The 18,651-nt window shown below is 40.9% G+C and overlaps 1 protein-coding gene across 1 annotated transcript in view; it reads right to left on the minus strand.

The window, feature by feature from the left end:
* Memo1 (mediator of cell motility 1) overlaps window positions 1-18,651 on the minus strand; it is a 98,612-nt gene that overhangs the window by 55,352 nt on the left and 24,609 nt on the right. Inside the window, exon 3 of the mRNA XM_021217781.2 lies at window positions 365-446. Within this exon, the coding sequence (XP_021073440.1) occupies window positions 365-446 (82 nt within the window). The remainder of the gene's footprint in view (window positions 1-364; window positions 447-18,651) is intronic.

Below are 18,651 nucleotides of genomic sequence, written 5' to 3' on the forward strand. Positions count from 1 at the left end.
TGTGTGTGTGTGTGTGTGTGCATGTGCATGCACATAGGTGTGTTGCATGGACATGTATGGACATGTGCAAGTAGAGGTCAGAGGTCAAATATCTACCTCAACCAATCCACATTTTTTTAAGATATATTTGTTCATTTTATGTTACATATGTTCACAAAGGCCAGAAAAGGGCATTGCATCCCCTGGAACTAGAACCAAAGGCAAATGTAAGGTGTCCAACCCAGGTAAGGGGCACTACACTCAGCCAGAGAAGTAAACAACCCTAAAACCAAGCCATCTCTCCGGCCCAACATGTAACTCTTAGTCCAATATTTCTATCAATAATAAAGATGCTAAACATAAGTAAAAGACTTCTAAAACTTACGGTGCAATAATGGCTCTAGCAGGTCTTTTCGTAGACTGTACTTGTGAAAGCCAACCTTCCAGCTGAGCATTCAGCTGAGGTCCTAGGAAAAGACAGTAGAAAAAAGGAGTCAGCAAAGCAGCATGTTACAGATAACCATACATGTAACATGTTACAGATAACCATACATGTAACATATTACAGATAACCATACATGTAACATATTACAGATAACCATACATGTAACATATTACAGATAACCATACGTGTAACATATTACAGATAACCATACGTGTAACATATTACAGATAACCATACGTGTAACATATTACAGATAACATATAGCAAAGCCTTCACTGAACCTATATATATAGTATCAAGAGAACTTCTTGGGCAGTAGACTCATCAGTCTGGATGTCTAAAGTGTCAGTTTATCAAGCCATATGAGAGGGCTGAATATCAACAAAGTAAAATTTCTTAGAAGTGTCTTCATACAGACCAAAAATTTACAATCTGAGGTAACATTTAAACAGGAAGCAGAATAATTTTAAGTAAATGAAAAAAGTGTAATTAAGTGAACTGCATTTTCACAGCACAGTTTATTTAGTCACTGAAATGACATCCTGGGGCCTATAAAGGCAGACAATCCAAGACCCAACTGTATCTTTGATGGGTGGATTATTTAATGGAAACTAAGATAATAAATTTCCTTCTGTGAGAAAGAAAGAAAGAAAGAAAGAAAGAAAGAAAGAAAGAAAGAAAGAAAGAAAGAAAGAAAGAAAGAAAGAAAGAAAGAAAGAAAGAAAGAAATGACATCCGTGCAGGTAAAAATTCCCACACCAGTGGCCCATACCCATCCACTCCACTATCAAATTAAACTAACAGCTTCATCACTACAAGAAGTTCAATTTATAGTAACTCACTCTCTGCAATCCTATCTTTCTACTTTCTACTTTACTAGTCTAAGAATCCACTAACTTCAACAGATCTCAAGATTTTTTCCACATTCTCCATCCACCTTGTTCACTTCTTGTCTTGCCCAAGGTGAAATGGAACCAGCACTGTAATCATTGCCCTCATGTGGCCTCACTGTTCATTTTTCCTTCATTCTATCAACAGTTTAAAGCCAAAGTTTCACTTAACACAGTACCACTATCTGAACAACTGAATGAAGCTAGAGACACTGCTTGCTACGCCCGTGTTAGGACCTGAGCAGGAATCCCCAGAGCCATGTAAGAAAGCAGCAGCACAACTTGTCTGTAATCCTGATGCGAGCTGGTAGGTAAGAGAGGGAGGATACCTGGAAGCTCCCGGGCCAGCCACAAAACAGCAAGCAGCAAATAGCGAAAAGGAGCCTGCCTCAAACAAGGCACAAGGGAAGGACTCATACCCAAGGTTTGTCCTGACCTTCACACACACAGTGGCATAAGCACACCCAACACAATAAACAAATTAAATTAAATAGTAACACTGCTGTGTGGTTACATCTAAACTATAACCAGAAATTTCAGCTTTCCAAAAATGTCAGATCCCTACTCATGTTGAGAAATCTCATCATGTTAGTGTATTTGATCTCATTTTAATCAAGAATTGGATCAGACTTTCCTTTTTCACTGTAAACCTCAAAAACCTCCTTCATTCTTTTTCTCATTTCCTTTAGGAAAAAAATTATACCTTTCACTTATTAAGACAATAATTGATTAGAAAACAGCCAATCTTCTGTTTGCCCAGGACGTCCCCATGTTTAGCACTGACAGTCCAGCATCCTAAAATTCCTGAGTAAACCTATCATGGAGCTAATCATTTTCCATTCAGAGACCTACTTTATCTTCCTTCCATTGAGTTTGATATCTCTTTTTCAACAAACTCCCCTTATTCCTATCAAAAACCATGCACACTACAACTATACTCAATCTCATTATGACTCTCTTAATCAAAAACTCTGCTCTCACAATTGTTCCGAATCTCTTGCATCAACTTTGCCCTACTGGACTTGACTTTTACCACTAAAATGTTAATGTACAGTAATTAATTTTTCTTTCTACTAAAACCCAGTTGTCTGACCCACTTTAAAGCAACTATGGTTACCCTTATCTCCTTCCCAGTATCTACCCATTTTCTCTTTTTAATCTTTCTTATTGGATATATTCATTTTCTTTAAGGTCTGATTTATCTGCACATTTGTATGTATATAGCACACGAATGTTTGGGGCCAGCAGAGGTTAAGAAGGCATGAATTCCCTTGAACTGGAGTTACAGGTGATTGTGAGCCACCATAGTGGTGGCTAGGAACCCAGGTCCTCTGCCATGGGAGAACGTGCTCATAACCTCTGAACCATCTCTCCAGCCTCTTTTTAAACTTCGAAAAGACCAGTCTTGTATATACTAGATCTGAATTCTGGGTCAGGCAATAACAACAAAATAACTGAGTTTTCTTGCCAGGCACAAGTTACTAATATTCAGAGAACTACTGCCATCAGTCTTTTTAAAAGGCAAACCAATTTCAACACCAACCCCATTATACTGCATTATGCTGCTCTTGTGTTAAGATTTTAAGATGTCCTAACATTACAGGACATGGCTGGGTTTCCTTTTACAGAATCCTAATTCTTTTTTTTTCTTTTTTTTTTAAAGATTTATTTATTTATTATATGTAAGTACACTGTAGCTGTCTTCAGACACTCCAGAAGAGGGCGTCAGATCTCGTTACGGATGGTTGTGAGCCACCATGTGGTTGCTTGGGATTTGAACTCCGGACCTTCAGAAGAGCAGTCGGGTGCTCTTACCCACTGAGCCATCTCACCAGCCCCAGAATCCTAATTCTTCTTGAAGTAGTCCAGAGATGGTCCACACACCAATATTACCTGACTTGTTCACTTCAGAAAAATCTGTGGATGTTGCCAGATACCCAGAGGTCAGCATGATGCTAAAAAATTAACAAGCTCTCCAGGTGACTCTAATAGACATTGAAATATGAAGCATTCTGCCAAGAAGGAGTTTATTTCCACAAGCTATAATGATTTCTTCTAAAATACCTGAGATTTATGGCTGAGATTTTTATCATAAATCATAAATTACATCTACAAATTAACAAGAAGTGAGCACATCAACTTTACCTCCAGTCTACATAAGTCTGAAGTGACCTATACTACTTTTAAAGACTCACTTATTCTTTTTCTCCCTTTCTAAGACAGAGTCTCACTATATAGCCCTGGCTGGGCTGTTTAAGTAAAATAATAGTAAGAAGAAGAAGAAGCAGGAAGAGGAAGAGAAAAGGAGGAGGAGACGACGGAGCACAGTCCAGGAAGGGAGTGCTGTGAAAACACTCCAAGGAAACAAGAAACTGTGACCTCTGTTTCTTCAAAACACAAAATTGTGGACTGTTTTTGTGCTTCTCCCAGATGTAGCAGATAGGAGTGAGTTTACTTCAGATTTCTCATTATTATTTGCTGCTGCTATTCAATCAAATGTTTAAACTATCCTTTATATGCCTCTACAGAAAACATGTTTTGCCACATGAAGCTTGTCCTTGCAATTACATACAGCTTGAACTCAGGAGAACTTTACTCAGGTGGTTTTCCTTAACCCTCAGAGTATTAATTACCTGATGCTCTGAATAAAGTTGGCTATTGCATGAGACTTTAGCCTGTCCTCATTTATTGGCTCCATTCTCCCTGTTACCACCACCTCTAGAGTGCTGACAGAAGACTATTTCGTTAAATAATTATAGCTAGTTAAGTTGGTTAGATAACAATGATGTTGTAGATATTACCTATGTAAAGATTGTTCTAAGATGAAGACTTTGGGACTGGAGTGACGGTTCATCAGTTAAGAGCACTGGCTGCTTGTCCAAGGACCTGGATTTGGTTCCCAATGCCCATAAAAAAGCTAAAAACTGTAATACCAGCCCCAAGGGACCCAACACTTCTATTTCCATGGCATTGCACTCACATGGTACACAGGCACACATCCAGGCAAAACAGCCACACCATACACATCAAATAAAAAATAAATTAAAAAAAAAAAACCTAAAAACTGATTTTAGACAAAATAAATTATAGTATGTAATCCTAGATAATGAATGCTCAGGTGGTAAAGAGTAAAAATCTTTGGGGCAGAAAGAGGCACTGAGAACAAATCACAGATTTGAGTCATTTAAAATGGTCAAGTGAATGATAGTGGTCGATGAACAAATGATGGCAGCAAATATTAAAATAGATCAAGAAACTGTACATTGTAGCATGTGTCTACAATCCTATCACAAAGTAGCCTAAGCAGAATAATAGTGGACTCAAGGCCAGCTTAGAGGACACACACACACACACACACACACACACACACACACGAGAGCACTCAAAACTCTGTAATGAACATAAACCAAGACAGAAAAAGCACTCAACAGTAGATTCTGTGGTTACGAAAAAAAAAAAAAAAAATCAGCTAACCATGCATCAACTACTTTTATTTTTAGGGATCAAAAGCTCTGTGTGCAAATGTTTACAGACACATGGGTTGACAGAAAAAAAACACAAATGAAAACCACTCTAACTTAAGGTATTAAGAAATACAACCTTGGTTATTAGCAATCACAGTGAAGAAAGCTATCTAGTAATATCATGTGAAAACCAACATTATATCTATAGAGACAGCAAATAATGTAAATCTAAAACTGCATTATTTTTGTATCAACATGATTACCATCAATGTAGAGAAAACGTTGAATACTCCTGTGGTTGCAAAATTAAATATGAGGCTAGAGAGCTAGTTCGGCTGTTAAGAGTACTGTTGCTCTTGAAGAGGGCCAAGTTTGATTCCTATAACCCACATAGTAGCTCACAGCCATCCATAGCTCCAGTTCTAGAGGACCTGATACTCTCCTCTATCTCTGCAGGCACCAAGCACACATTTGGGGTGTGTGTGTGTGTGTGTGTGTGTGTGTGTCACACATACACACCATATAAACAAGCAGGTAAAACACATAAAATAAAATTTAAAAATTCTAATTTTAAAAAGCAAAGTTAAATATACAAAATTATTTGTATTTCTATCTAGTAGCAGCAAATATCTGAATAAAAATTTTAAAACTTATCTAAATATCCTCAAATCTTTCAATTTTTAAATTTTTAGTGTGTTTGTCTGTGAGTGTGTGTGTGTGTGTGTGTGTGTGTGTGTGTGTGTGAGAGAGAGAGAGAGAGAGAGAGAGAGAGAGAGAGAGAGAGAGAGAGAGATTGTTTAAAAGACAAACTTTGGGGAGCTAGAGAGATGGCTCAGCAGTTAAGAGCACTGACTGCTCTTCCGAAGATCCTGAGTTCAAATCCCAGCAACCATCTATGGTGAGATCTGATGTCCTCTTCTGTTGTGTCTGAAGACAACTTCAGTGTTCTTACACGTAATAATAAATAAATCTTAAAGAAAAAAATTAAAAATAAACGACAACTTTGAAGTTGGTTTTCTCCTTCCTTCTTTGTATTGGTTCCAAGGATTGAACTCAAGTCACCAAGCTTATGCAGAAAGTGCCTTTATTTGCTAAGCCACCTCACCATCTTCAAAACATAAAAAATTTTAAAGATAGATTTATTTATTTATTTATTTATTTATTTATTTATTATATGCAAGTACACTGTAGCTGTCTTCAGACACTCCAGAAGGGGGTGTCAGATCTTGTTACGGGTGGTTGTGAGCCACCATATGGTTGCTGGGACTTGAACTCAGGACCTTTGGAAGAGCAGTCGGGTGCTCTTACCCACTGAGTCATCTCACCAGTCCCATAAAATTTTTAAAGATAAATTTTAGATATAATCATTTATTGCCATACTTGGGAGGCAAGAACCACTTAATAAAATTCACTGTCCATTCTTCTTCAAATTCTTTTAAGAAAAGGGTAAACAAACCCTAATAAGGTAAACAAACATGTGACAAATCTATAGCTACCACCATATTTAACGGTTATGACCTGAATTCTATTATTGTAAGATCAAACAAGGATGCCTGTTCTCAACATCTATGCTCATCTATTCATTTGTGAGCAAATGGATCTATGTTTAGAGATTTTTTTAAAAAAGTACATTTTTAATGGTAAGCAGTTTGTACAATTTTTCTCTTTAAATATTCACTTTAAATATGCAATACATGCTAACAATCCTACAGTTAGCGCTACAGTACTCAAGCCAGTATTTCATGCTAAGGAAAGTATAGTTAAAAACACCAGCATTTGGTTTGGTAGCAGTTTCCATCTGTGGACATCAAAGCAACTTTTAAGCATATTAATTACAGCCTTTCTAACTATCCTGTTTACTATTAGCAGAATACAAGCATGAACATGATTCTACTATACAAAGTATATACAAAGTATACATTAAAATTGCAAAAGTCCACACCTAATTAAAGACTACTCTGTACTAAGGTCTGATGTGACCCTGCCCTTCCCTGTATACTACATAGTTAGTCAACTATTAAATCATTACTAGCGGGGCTGGAGATGGCTCACTTGTTAGAACCTGTTTGCTCTTGCAGACACCAATACACATGAAATAAACCTAAAAAAAGGATTAAGACCAGTATTAATCTTAAGTTCTTTATCTTTATACTGTTTGAGTTTGTTTGCTTGTTGTTTTTGGGTTGGTTTTGTTTCTATTTGTTTGTTGCCTTGGATATCCTGGAACATGTTCTGGAAGACCAGGACAGTCTCATCCACCTGCCTCTGCCTCCTGAGTGCTGAGATCAAAGTGTGCACTCCACCACACAGCCCTGTCTCCATACTGTTAATACAGTAAAGAAAGACACTCGGGATGGGCAACTGGACTCCTTGATTAGTAGGTCCTGTACTCTCCCTTGCTACCCTGTCTGTCTTGGAAAAAAAGACTATCAGAAATAACAGCCAGCCAGACTACTCTTTGCCAGCCCCAGCCATCCTCAACATTCCACGGATACCTTGAGACAACGAAGCAAAGACTGCAGCTGACTGCCTTGGCTCCTGAAGGCACAGCCCCAGCCAAAACTGTGTTAAACAGTTTGCACCAGATTTTTCCTTTCACAGTCCTGAGTGAAATCTAGATGGCCTTGAAATCAATTCCACGTTGGCCAAAAGGAAGCACTCTTCCCTCATAGAGGTGGTTGAGTCAACTCAGTGACCATGATGAGTACTAAGAGAGAATGCTCAAACAAGTGGATGTGAATGACCCAAAACAAATGGTATGATGGGTCCAAAGGTGGCTTCTGGGGCTCTACAAAGCTGGTCAGGCTCACTGAGTGAGCCAGCTGGGAAACACTCTCCTGTGTTGCTTCCCCTAAAACTGCAGCATTAGGTGCAATAAAATGCTTCTCTAAATGGTCTTTCTTGCCTACTTTCAGTAATGTGGCTGAACTTGTCGCCAGAGAGAGGTGAGAGAGGAGAGGGGCAGCGGCAGCAGCCAGCAAAAACAGCAGAATGGCAGTGGGACTGACAACTGAAAGCCTGACAGATGAAGAGGCTTAAACAGCTGAAGAAGCAGCTAAGTCCTGCATAGTGGCAGTCCTGGCCTGTGCTCTCGACTTCTGGGTGGCTCCCAAAAGGCCCAGCTCACAACCCACCCACCCACCCCCACCCCCGCTCCCCCNGGCCTGAATTCATATGCAAACTACTTCCAAATATCCCAGCGTGCACCAGAGTGGGGGCAGTAGAACACTGGGGACACACAGCTCCCTGACAACTTTAGAAGCAACTGAACAAACAGTTCAAATGGAGAGGAAGGAAGAAGCAAGCAGAAGGAGAGCACACGTGACAAGAGGAAGGGACATGCATAAGGAAGACCAAAGGTGTGTGTGTGCAGAAGTAATCAAGAGATGCTGCGAAGGTTACCAGGTTTCCACAGAATTGCAGCAAGTCTTCATTGTCCATGCTGAGGGGTTATACCAACGACTACTTAATAGCTGAGGCCTATACAGGGACTGTAACATTTATAAGATTAAGGATTCCAATACCCAGAAACTGGAGGACTGGGTACCTCTGGCTTCTGCTACCTTACTGGCAAAGCTTGCAGTTGCTAAACACCAATGCAAAAAAAAAAAAAAAAAAAAGCTGCTTAGAGACCAGCATTTGAAGAATTTCCCCTTTCCTACACACAACTTCTATCTGGGTAGAACAAAATATTCCTCAGGCAGCTACTGGTGACAACATCCTTATGAAAAGAAGACTGGTAATATAGATAATATCTTTGCTCAGCATACACAGATCCTGAATTCAATTCCCCAGCATCAGAAAATTCAACAATTAAGCAACAATCATAACTAAGTACTCGGGTATAATGGCTCAAACTTGTAACACTGGTACTTAAAAGCTGACACAGGAAGAGTGCCCCAAATTCAAGGTCAGCCTAGAATATGAACAAGACATCAAAACTACAGGGGGCCGGTGTTAGCATTCTGTTTAAGATCCTCCTCACAATTACCTGGCAACAGCCAGGTAGGCCTGACCCACTATAAAGGGTACTGTTTGCCCTCTCCTACCTCTCTTAGGCTCGTCCCTTCCCCCATCCCTTCCCTACCACTGTCCCCCAACCCTCCCCGTGCACGCGTGTGCACTCGCACATGCGCACACACACACACACACACACACACACACACACACACACACACACACACACACACACACACATTCATAGCCGGCCTCTACTTCTCTACTCTCTCCCTCTCTCTGCCTTTCTCTGCCTCTACTGCCCTCTTGACTCCCCTCCCCATGTCCTGAATAAACTCTAGTCTATACTATACCATCCCGTGGCTGGTCCTCAGGGGTAAGGGGATGCCTCAGCATGGGCCTGCAGAGGCATCCCCTTCCCCCATACCTACCACACCCACACATCCATAGAACAGATTCATCTCTCTCTCTCTCTCTCTCTCTCTCTCTCTCTCTCTCTCTCTCTCTCNCTCNCTCCCTCCCTCCCTCCCTCTATAAACACACCAGTGGGGGCAGTAAGAGTGGTTAAGAGTGCTTGAGCTCTCTGCACACAGGTTAGATGGCTCACAATCACCAGGGAATCCGATACCCACTTCTGGCCTCTACAAGCACATACCCTCACACAGACACATAATTTAAAATAAGTTATCCTTTTTAATTTTCTCAATTCTTCTTCAATAACCATCATACAGAAAAATTCAGAAAAGGTCCAATTTTTTAAAGTCTATTAAGTAAAAAGTAGGCTATGCACAAAACATCAAATACAAAAACAAACATAGTAACTTTTTTGTTTTCTTTTTTGAGACAGGGTTTCTCTGTGTAGCCCTGGCTGTCCTGGAACCTACTCTGTAGACCAGGCTGGCCTCAGACTCAGAAATCCACCTGCCTCGCCCCTCAAGTGCTGGGATTAAATGCGTGCGCCACTACTGCCTGCTACAAGCATAGTAGCATACAAGCATAGAAGCTCTGGCATTCAATTCAATGACAAAGGGGAAAAAAAAAAAAAAAAAGCCTGCAAAGTGGAGTGGGGTAGACTACAAAGCCACAGGAAAAGAGAGGCGGACTCCAAGGCCTCTAGGAGGCGAATACAATCCAAAACCACCCAGGGTGCCTGGACCAGGCCTAACCTGGGCATATGCCATGGCCTATCTAAAAACACCTCACAAAAGGAGAGAAATGAGGGTGAGTCCTGCTCTTGGGAAACCTCTACCCTTCCCTGGAATTCCACACACAATTCTCATTACCTCTAAGTAAATGCACACCCCCATTTAAGTCTATCCATAACGAGCTAAATCAAATCCCAAGGATGGAACTCTCTAGTCAACGTCTCGCACCAACAAACAAGAATTTCAACACAATCAACAACTGCTTACAGCCTTTCTCCCTCTCAGCTACCAAGCTTCAATATCTAACTTACAGGCAAAGGAACATGCACATCCCTGGGCAACCCTAGTGGCCTCTAGCCTTATGTTATCATATCATAATTTTACTTAGGGCATCTCCAGAGCCACCTTTTAAACTTGGTTTTAAAAAGGAAAAGGAGTGAGATGACTCTGTAGGGAAAGGTGTTTGTCAGCAAGCCTGACAACCTAGTCTAATCCTTAGGACCCATGTGGTTAAAAAGAGAATCAACTCCTACAAGACATCCTCTGATCTCTAAATACACACCAAGGCATGCGAAACCCACACACAGACACATAAATAAACAAATGTAATTTTAAAGATGGAATGGAAGACAGACTATTATTTCTCCCCTGAGACTGGACATGAGCCTACAATAAGCTCAAAACTGACCTGTCTCAGGACAGGCTGGAAAGATGTCTCAGTGGTTTAAAGCATTTTCTATTCTTGCAGAGGGCCTCAGTTCAGTTACCAGACCCATACCTGATAGCTCACAGCTATCTGTAAATCCAGTTCCAGAGGATCCAATGCCCTCTTCAGGCCTCTGTAGGAACTGCACACATGATAAACACATATACAAGCAAAATACTTGTAACAATGTCAGCATGATTTGATGATTTAAAAAGTAATAATAATAATAACCAGTTTCAATAAAGACTGTACTTCATTCTCTACCCAGTCCTGCCTAAGGCCCTTAAAAGGCCACTGGGGAGAGCAGCCCCCTGGTATTCTTCTCTTGGAACTTCTCCCATCCTCATTTCTTCCTCCTTTTTCCTGAATAAATCTACATTTGCTCAGCTCACTCCTTGTTCAAATTCTTCTTGACCATGACATGAATTTGGAAGCTCAGGGTGGTTTGGGTGGTCACTGATCACCCAGAACTCTGGATGGATGGATGGATGGACGGACAGACGGATGGGCAGACAATTACTTTCCCCTATTTTGTCTTAGGAAGTATAGTCACATTTAGTGTATCTTTCTGAGCACCTCTTTCTCCTTAACCATCATACATAAGATCATATCTTAGAATCTTTTAATAAAATCAACACTGACTAGTTCTGAAATTCTTTTTTAGCATTAAAGCCAAAATGAGGTCCCAAAGTATTAAGAAACTCCTCAGGCTAAAAAAGGTAACAACGTGGGGTTGTCTCTGTCCCCTTGTATTTAACAAATTGACAAAAACATATTTCCTCAAAGTTATGTAGCTTTAAAAAATTGTAATTATACCATATTAAGCAATGCCAGCATGATTCTGCACTGTGTGGTACACCCACTACATAACAATGACTGTGAGGTAAGCATTCCAGGTTCTAATCCTTGCCCACTAAGCAGATCAGAAATTCTATGTTATATTAAATTATTCTACAATTCATTAAGAGGTAGAAATGTTAAGGTTGACATTGGAGGAAAGAGACACACAGTAAAGCACATTAAGGGACCAGGTCCTTCTCATCAAGAGGATGAAATCTCTCTAGCCTACATGGAGACCTAGCATTCCAAGCTACTGAACCCAATGAGATGGTAAATCATCTGAGCAGCCCTCAGGAAGCAAAATCACCCCTGAAGAGGTGGTCTCACCTTCAGCCTGATAAAAAGATGAGCAGAATAACTATGTCTTTTGAGACATTGTACTTTTTCCTTGCCAGAATTACTGACCCCTAGAGCAGTCCCTGCAAAGCACCAAGAGGCATGGCTGGGTTTGCATACCTTTCTACATGCAACTCTTCCTTGTTCTTTCTTCTGTCTTTAGTGTGTTGTTTTAATTTTGCTAGTCCTTGATAAATTTGTAACAATGTGTTTTGATCATATTCATCCCCTATACCACAACCCAGACTCAACTCCTCAACTCTTCTCCTTTTCCCACCTACACAATTTGTGTGTGTGTGTGTGTGTGAGAGAGAGAGAGACTGTGTGTGTGTGGCTCTGTGTATATGTGTACTTGTGTATGTCTGTCTGCCTGTGTTTTACCTGTATGTATGTATGTATGTATGTATGTATGTATGTATGTATGTATGTATGTGTGCTTACTATGCTTCCCAGAAGAGGATGCCTGATCCCTGGAAATGGAATTACAGTTGTGAGTCATTCATCATGCAGATGCAGGGACCAAACCTCAGCCCCCTGCAAGAAAGAACATCAGGTGCTCTTTACTACTGAGCTACCTTCCCAGCCCAACGGTCTGCCTTTCTCCTTTGGATGCTGGCCAGACTCCAGGTATGCTTTTTTCTGGTACTCTGGGCTTCCTTACCTTTCTCTAGAGCTCCCCTTCCTCACCTCTCCAGGAGAGCTTAACTAAAATAGTATGTAGCCTTTCTCTAGTCTCCTCTTCCCAACAGCTGCTGAGATTTACAGCATGCCTGCCCTGGTAGTTCTCTTTTAAACTCTTATAAAATTGTCCTTAAGCTTCCTTTTGAGCCAGGCAGTGGTGACGCACGCCTTTAATCCCAGCACTTGGGAGGCAAAGGCAGGCAGATTTCTGAGTTCGAAGCCAGCCTGGTCTACAGAGTGAGTTCCAGGACAGCCAGGACTACACAGAGAAGCCCTGTCTCAGAAAAAAGAAAAAAGAAAAAAAAAAAGTTTCTTTTGAATCTATTTTTAAATTATTTAATCAATGAGATTAAGAATCCAAAGATCCATAAGCCCTGCTTATGGCATCATCTAGCACCTAGACGGGACTCTAGCTCAGGATCCCCTCCTTCCACTAAGTCGGCTTCTCTACTTGTAACCAGTGCTTTAATAAACTTTAGCCATGCTTGACTTTCAAAAATTCCTGCCTTTTAATTCAATCAGTAGAGAAAATGAAAATGATCCTGCACCTCTAGATAGTATCAATATGAAATTGTAAGTATTGTAACTGTGTGCATACATACACATATCATTTCTAGATAATCTTGTGTCACTGTTACTAGAACTGTCTAGAGTGACCTAATTGAATTTTTACCACATCCTAATCTTGTTTATCTTAGAGGTTAAAATGCCTGTAGGCCAGTTCTGTTTCAGGGAGACTTGTCAAAACTGCTTAGACTAAAACCAATACCTGAATGACTGCCAGACTACTTCTAGCTTCATTATAACTCAATCTCCATGTTAAAAACACAGCTACCGGCCGGGCCTGGTGGCGCAGGCCTTTAATCCCAGCACCCAGGAGGCAGAGGCAGGCGGATTTCTGAGTTCGAGGCCAGCCTGGTCTACCAAGTGAGTTCCAGGACAGCCAGGGCTATACAGAGAAACCCTGTCTCGAAAAAAAAAGAAAAAACAAAAACAAAAACACAGCTACCCACTGTCATGACAGGTGACACCTGCCAGGACAACCCCTAGGAAAAAAACAAGACAAGAGAAAGGAGTTGGCAACTGTAGCCCTGGACATTTCCCAACCTTTCCAAGAGGAAAAAAAAAGAGAGAGACAGAAAGAGAGAATATTCCTGCTGCTTATTAATCTATCCCTCCCCTTCATTTTTTAACTCAGCATTTATTATCTTCTCAACCTGCCAGAACAGAAAAATTGATTTGCAAATGCATCTCTCACCTCATGGTCAAGGGTAAAGTTTAACTGCCTACACAACTGGCGCCCAGTTATGTTCCTGATTCCACAATCCTAAGAGGGGAATAAAAGGGTTCAGTTTGAAAGAAAAACTGGTATAACATGCTTCCTTCAAGATGTATTAGAAACTAAAAAATACCAACATGGCAGCCAACAGGACATACATAAAGAGCATGGAGAACTGGCTTAAAATGAAAAATGATAGAACATTACCACTGAAAGACAATCTTTTCATGGAAAAAAAACTGAATCATTCTGATGTAAAGCTTTGAAAACTATTGATTTCATAGAGTTTTATCATGAAAAGATACCAAGAAATATTTACTGATTTTCAAAATTATTTGAAACTCACTTTGTTTTTGTAAGTAGTAAAAATCAGAGTAGAGTAGAGCAGGGTGCACGCCTTTAATCCCAGCACTTGGGAGGGAGAGACTGTCCAATCTCTGTGAGTCTATGGACAGGAGGGTCTAGAAGGTGAGTTTCAGGACAGCCAGAGATACAAAAAAAAAGGTTGATTTTTTTTTTTTTTTCCCCCCAGAGTTGCTTGCTACATTATGTATCTGTGACAGGGAATGTAGTGGTAACATCTTATATAATAAGTCCAGTAGAAGATTAACACTAGCAATTGGCATTGGTCCAATGACTGCAGAAACACACGCCATCTATGCACATGTAACTCCACCTGAGGAAGACAGCATTCTAGTACCACAGACTCCCTTTAGGTTACAACTATTCTGTTATTCCCTTATCACTAACCTCTGTCTGACAACCAAACTTGTCCCCAATCACTGCAGAATATCCCTAACTGCCCTTCATTACATCCCTAACTGCCCTTCATTACTCGCCAGATTAGGAGAGGTTTCTCTAAGTCTCCCTGGCTGTCCTAGAACTCTGTAGCTGAGGCTGGCCTCAAACTCAAGAGAGCCACTTGCCTCTGCCTCCTGGACTCAAAGGCCTATGCCACCACCACATGGCTAAAATCTGTAGTTTTCTGGTCCAGCCCCTGTCTTCTTCAGTGTGGTACTAAGATAATCTTTGGACCAGTGCCATACTTCACCACCATGATGGTGACAGACTTGCCCTGGAATCATAAGTTTAAATAAGGCCTTCCTTTTGAGGATATTTGATCACACTGTGAACCCCAAAACTGTGAACTAGAAAAATCTGTTTCTTGCTGTGGTGTGGCTCAACCCTAGCACACACCTTTAACCCAAGAGCTTTCTGTACACAGGAGCTAAATAAAGTCAACAGCAGATCAAGAGGCAGAGCCATTCCCCCCCTCCTCTCTCCTCTCTCCGCTTTTCTACAATAAAGCTCTAAAACCATGGACTGTCTCTGCTCATCAAGACCCCCATGCTATAGCAATGGACTAGGCCTTCCCCAAAAGAGCTGTGTCTAATCTCCCGCAGAAAGGCCTACCAGCTTTTCCAGCCGCCAGACCAGACCAAGGATTCATGCCAGCACAGGAACCACCCAGCACCTTCTCCCCCTGCCCCTTCTCCCTTCCGCCCTGGGACTGACCAAGCTGCCCCTGGGGGGCCCCACTTCATTCTCAGCTCTTTCAAGACATCCAGCAGCAACATGGCTCTGGAATGTCCAAGATTGAAAACCTGTAGTTCCTGGCCTCCATGCAGCCCAGGGAGCCCTGAGCTGACTCTTCCTTGGTACCCAGAGGTCTGTGGTGCCTGAGTCAGAGCCAAGACTGCGCCTTCCCCACCCCTCTGAGTGTGGTCCTGGGGGCCTAAGCCTAGCACTGCCCACTCTGGTTCCATGGGTCCCAAGGCAGTCTCCCATGTCTGCCCCCCACCCCCTGCCGCCCCAGCCAGTCTCCCCGAGCTCTGGCAGAATGTGGGTCATCTCTCCCATCCTCCCTTTAAATCCCCTGAGCTTGGCAGTGCAGTAGTTAAAGATCCCCAGTTTCCTGAGTGACTTGCTCTTTTCCTTAACCACACTGGCAGACACCTCATGATTCAGCGGCTAAGAGCTCAGTTCTTTTCTTTCCCACAGCATATCTCTCTCTCTCTCTCTCTCTGTCTCTCTCTCTGTCTCTCTCTGTCTCTCTCTCTCTCCTCTCTCTCTCTCTCTCTCTCCTCTCTCTCTCTCTCTCTCTCCTCTCTCTCTCTCTCTCTCTCTCTCTCTCTCTCTCTCTCTCTCTCTCTCTCTCAAAGTGTTATCCTATATTTTCAGATGTTAAATACAATTCAGATGTGATTTCTGGCAATATTCAGCCTAATTTTCTAAAATGCAGTGCTACCTGGCAATCTTGTATTCAAACTTCAAATATTTTTATCTTGTAAAGCCACAAGCAAAAAGCCAAAAGAGAAAAGCATCTACACTAACAAAAAGTCTATTGAATATTCTCAACTATTCAGTTTTAGCAAATTCTAACAAATTTACTCTTCAATTATGCAATAGATGAAGCAAGAATTCAAAAGGGAGAGATTATTTAAAAAACAAAAAACAAACAAACCAGATAGAATAAGATCTAAAAGAAATCACAAACACACCAAGTTGTTTTGTTTTGTTGCGAGCAGTGAGGAAGGGATGCAGATACTGTCCAGGAGAGGCAGCATTTCCACTACAGGGCTCTACCCCTCCAAGATCTTTTAAATAGGCACATTTTACATTTCTTAAACCTAAAGAATTGAAATCACCAAAAAGGAGCTTACAGCTAGGAGGTGGTGGCACATGTCTGTAAGCCCAGTGCCTGGGAGACAAGGGCAGAAGGGTCTCTGCAAGTTCAAGGCCAGCCTGGTCTACAGAGCAAGTTCCAGGACAGCTAAGGCTACACAGAGAAACACTATCTAAAAAAAAGACATAAAATAAAAGGAACTTACATGAATACAGGTAAACCAAAAAGTCAAAAAGTCGTAATGGTGTGTTTGAATATTGCAAAACCAATTCAAAGACCAAAATATGGAAATGGAAAGATAGTCACCTTATACAGCAGAGAAATATGGAAAAAACACTCAGTACCTAAACCAAACGGTCAAAGGCCAGATTAGGATTAACTTCACCAAGGTTTGTATCACGCATCACCAGAATATAATTAACTTAATTCGCCTCGTTAGTATTTATTCCCAAAATCTACAACTCCAATCTAATCATGGGAGTGGGGTGGGGGGGGAGAAGAACCTCCTCCAACATTTTGTAAAATACTTAAAAATAACTCTTAAAATTTTATTCAGGCAAGACAGTACATGCCTGTAATCCCAGCAGTGAGGTAGCTGGGACAATAGAAACATAGTTCAAGGCTAGCCTGAAGTACCTATAAAATCCCAGTACAACCTTGTCTATACCATGAGATACTCACACACACACACACACACACACACACACACCTCCAAAATGTGTCAGCCATGGAAAACAAAAGTACTAAGTCCATGTAGGAAGAGATTAAAGACATGATTATTAATGTAGTGTGGTACCCTGGGTCAGATTCTAAAACAAAAGTACTAAGTATAAAAACTGGTGAGATCAAAGAAACGTTAATAGTACTGTTTTTTAATTTCTTTATTATTTTTTATGTGTATATCTAGTGGCCAAGGGAGTCAGAAGAGGGCATCCCCTGGGACTAGTGTTACAAGATGATTATGAGCCTCCATGTGGGTAGTGGGACTCAAACATGGACTCTTTGGCAAGAACAAGTGCTCTTACCACTAATCAAACTTTGCAGCTGACTGACTGATAGGCAGGCAGGCAGGCTGACAGACAGAACAAACTTGCTAAGTCTTAAATTATTAGTAAATATATAACTGTTGCCTTTACTGATATCTGGGCATTTTGGATACTGAAAATACAAAACTGATAGTTGTAATGTCACCTCTTAAGCAACCAGAATCAGTTTCTTCCAAATATTCTCTTCACTCATACATCAACCTATTAAATAGGTTTTTTTTTTTTAAGATTTATTTATTTATTATATGTAAGTACACTGTAGCTGTCTTCAGACACTCCAGAAGAGGGAGTCAGATCTCGTTAAGGATGGTTGTGAGCCACCATGTGGTTGCTGGGATTTGAACTCTGTACCTTTGGAAGAGCAGTCGGGAGCTCTTACCCGCTGAGCCAACTCACCAGCCCTATTAAATAGGTTTTGTAAATGCCTATGATATACCAGTGTTGTTTCCAGTTATGCCAGCCATCAAGACAAGCAAATTTATGTTCCCATGCATGTAAAATCTAAAGGAAAACAGACAGACAGCACATAAATACTAAGTCACCTCAAGTTATAAAATAAAAGCCATTAAAAAAGAACTAGTTGTCTCACTGCTATTCTGTGTACAATAGAAGAAAGATATCTACAAAGCCAGGTTTTTTGGTTTGGGTTTTTCGAGACATGGTTTTTATGTGTAGCCTTGGCTGTTGTGGAACTGCCTTTGTATACCAAGACTGGCCTTAAACTCAGAGATCCTCCTGCCTCTGCCTGCCTCCCAAGTGCTGGGATTAAAGGTATATGCCACATAACAATGGCTACAAGGCTATGTAAAGAAACTGTCTCAAAAAACAAAAACAAAAACAAACAAAAAAAAAAAGAATCTATCAACAGCAAGGAAATATAGCATAACCAGCTGTGACATAAATTACTCTTCCCATAACTCCCTTGAGAATTACACCAAAAAAAGCCACTGTAATTAATGAAGGGATATGTAGTAACTTACAGAGTATGCTGAGAGGAACGGTGTAGAGAGAAAAACTAATAACCATGGGCTAGAGATGGCTAGGCAGTTAGAAACACTCCGTGCTCTTTAAGAGGACTCAACGTTCTCTTACTCTCTTCCCTTTCTGCTCCTTCTCTCCCCAGTCACCTCCCCTGCCCTCCATCTGTTCATAGAGGCCTCTCCCCCAACTTCCCTTTCTCTGTCTCTACTCCCTGAACTCCCTTGCCCATCCATACCCTAAATAAACTATTCCATAATTAAAAAAAAAAAAAAAAAA

Source organism: Mus pahari, chromosome 18 (genome assembly GCF_900095145.1).
Source record: "Mus pahari chromosome 18, PAHARI_EIJ_v1.1, whole genome shotgun sequence".
In the NCBI taxonomy this organism is placed as follows: domain Eukaryota; kingdom Metazoa; phylum Chordata; class Mammalia; order Rodentia; family Muridae; genus Mus; species Mus pahari.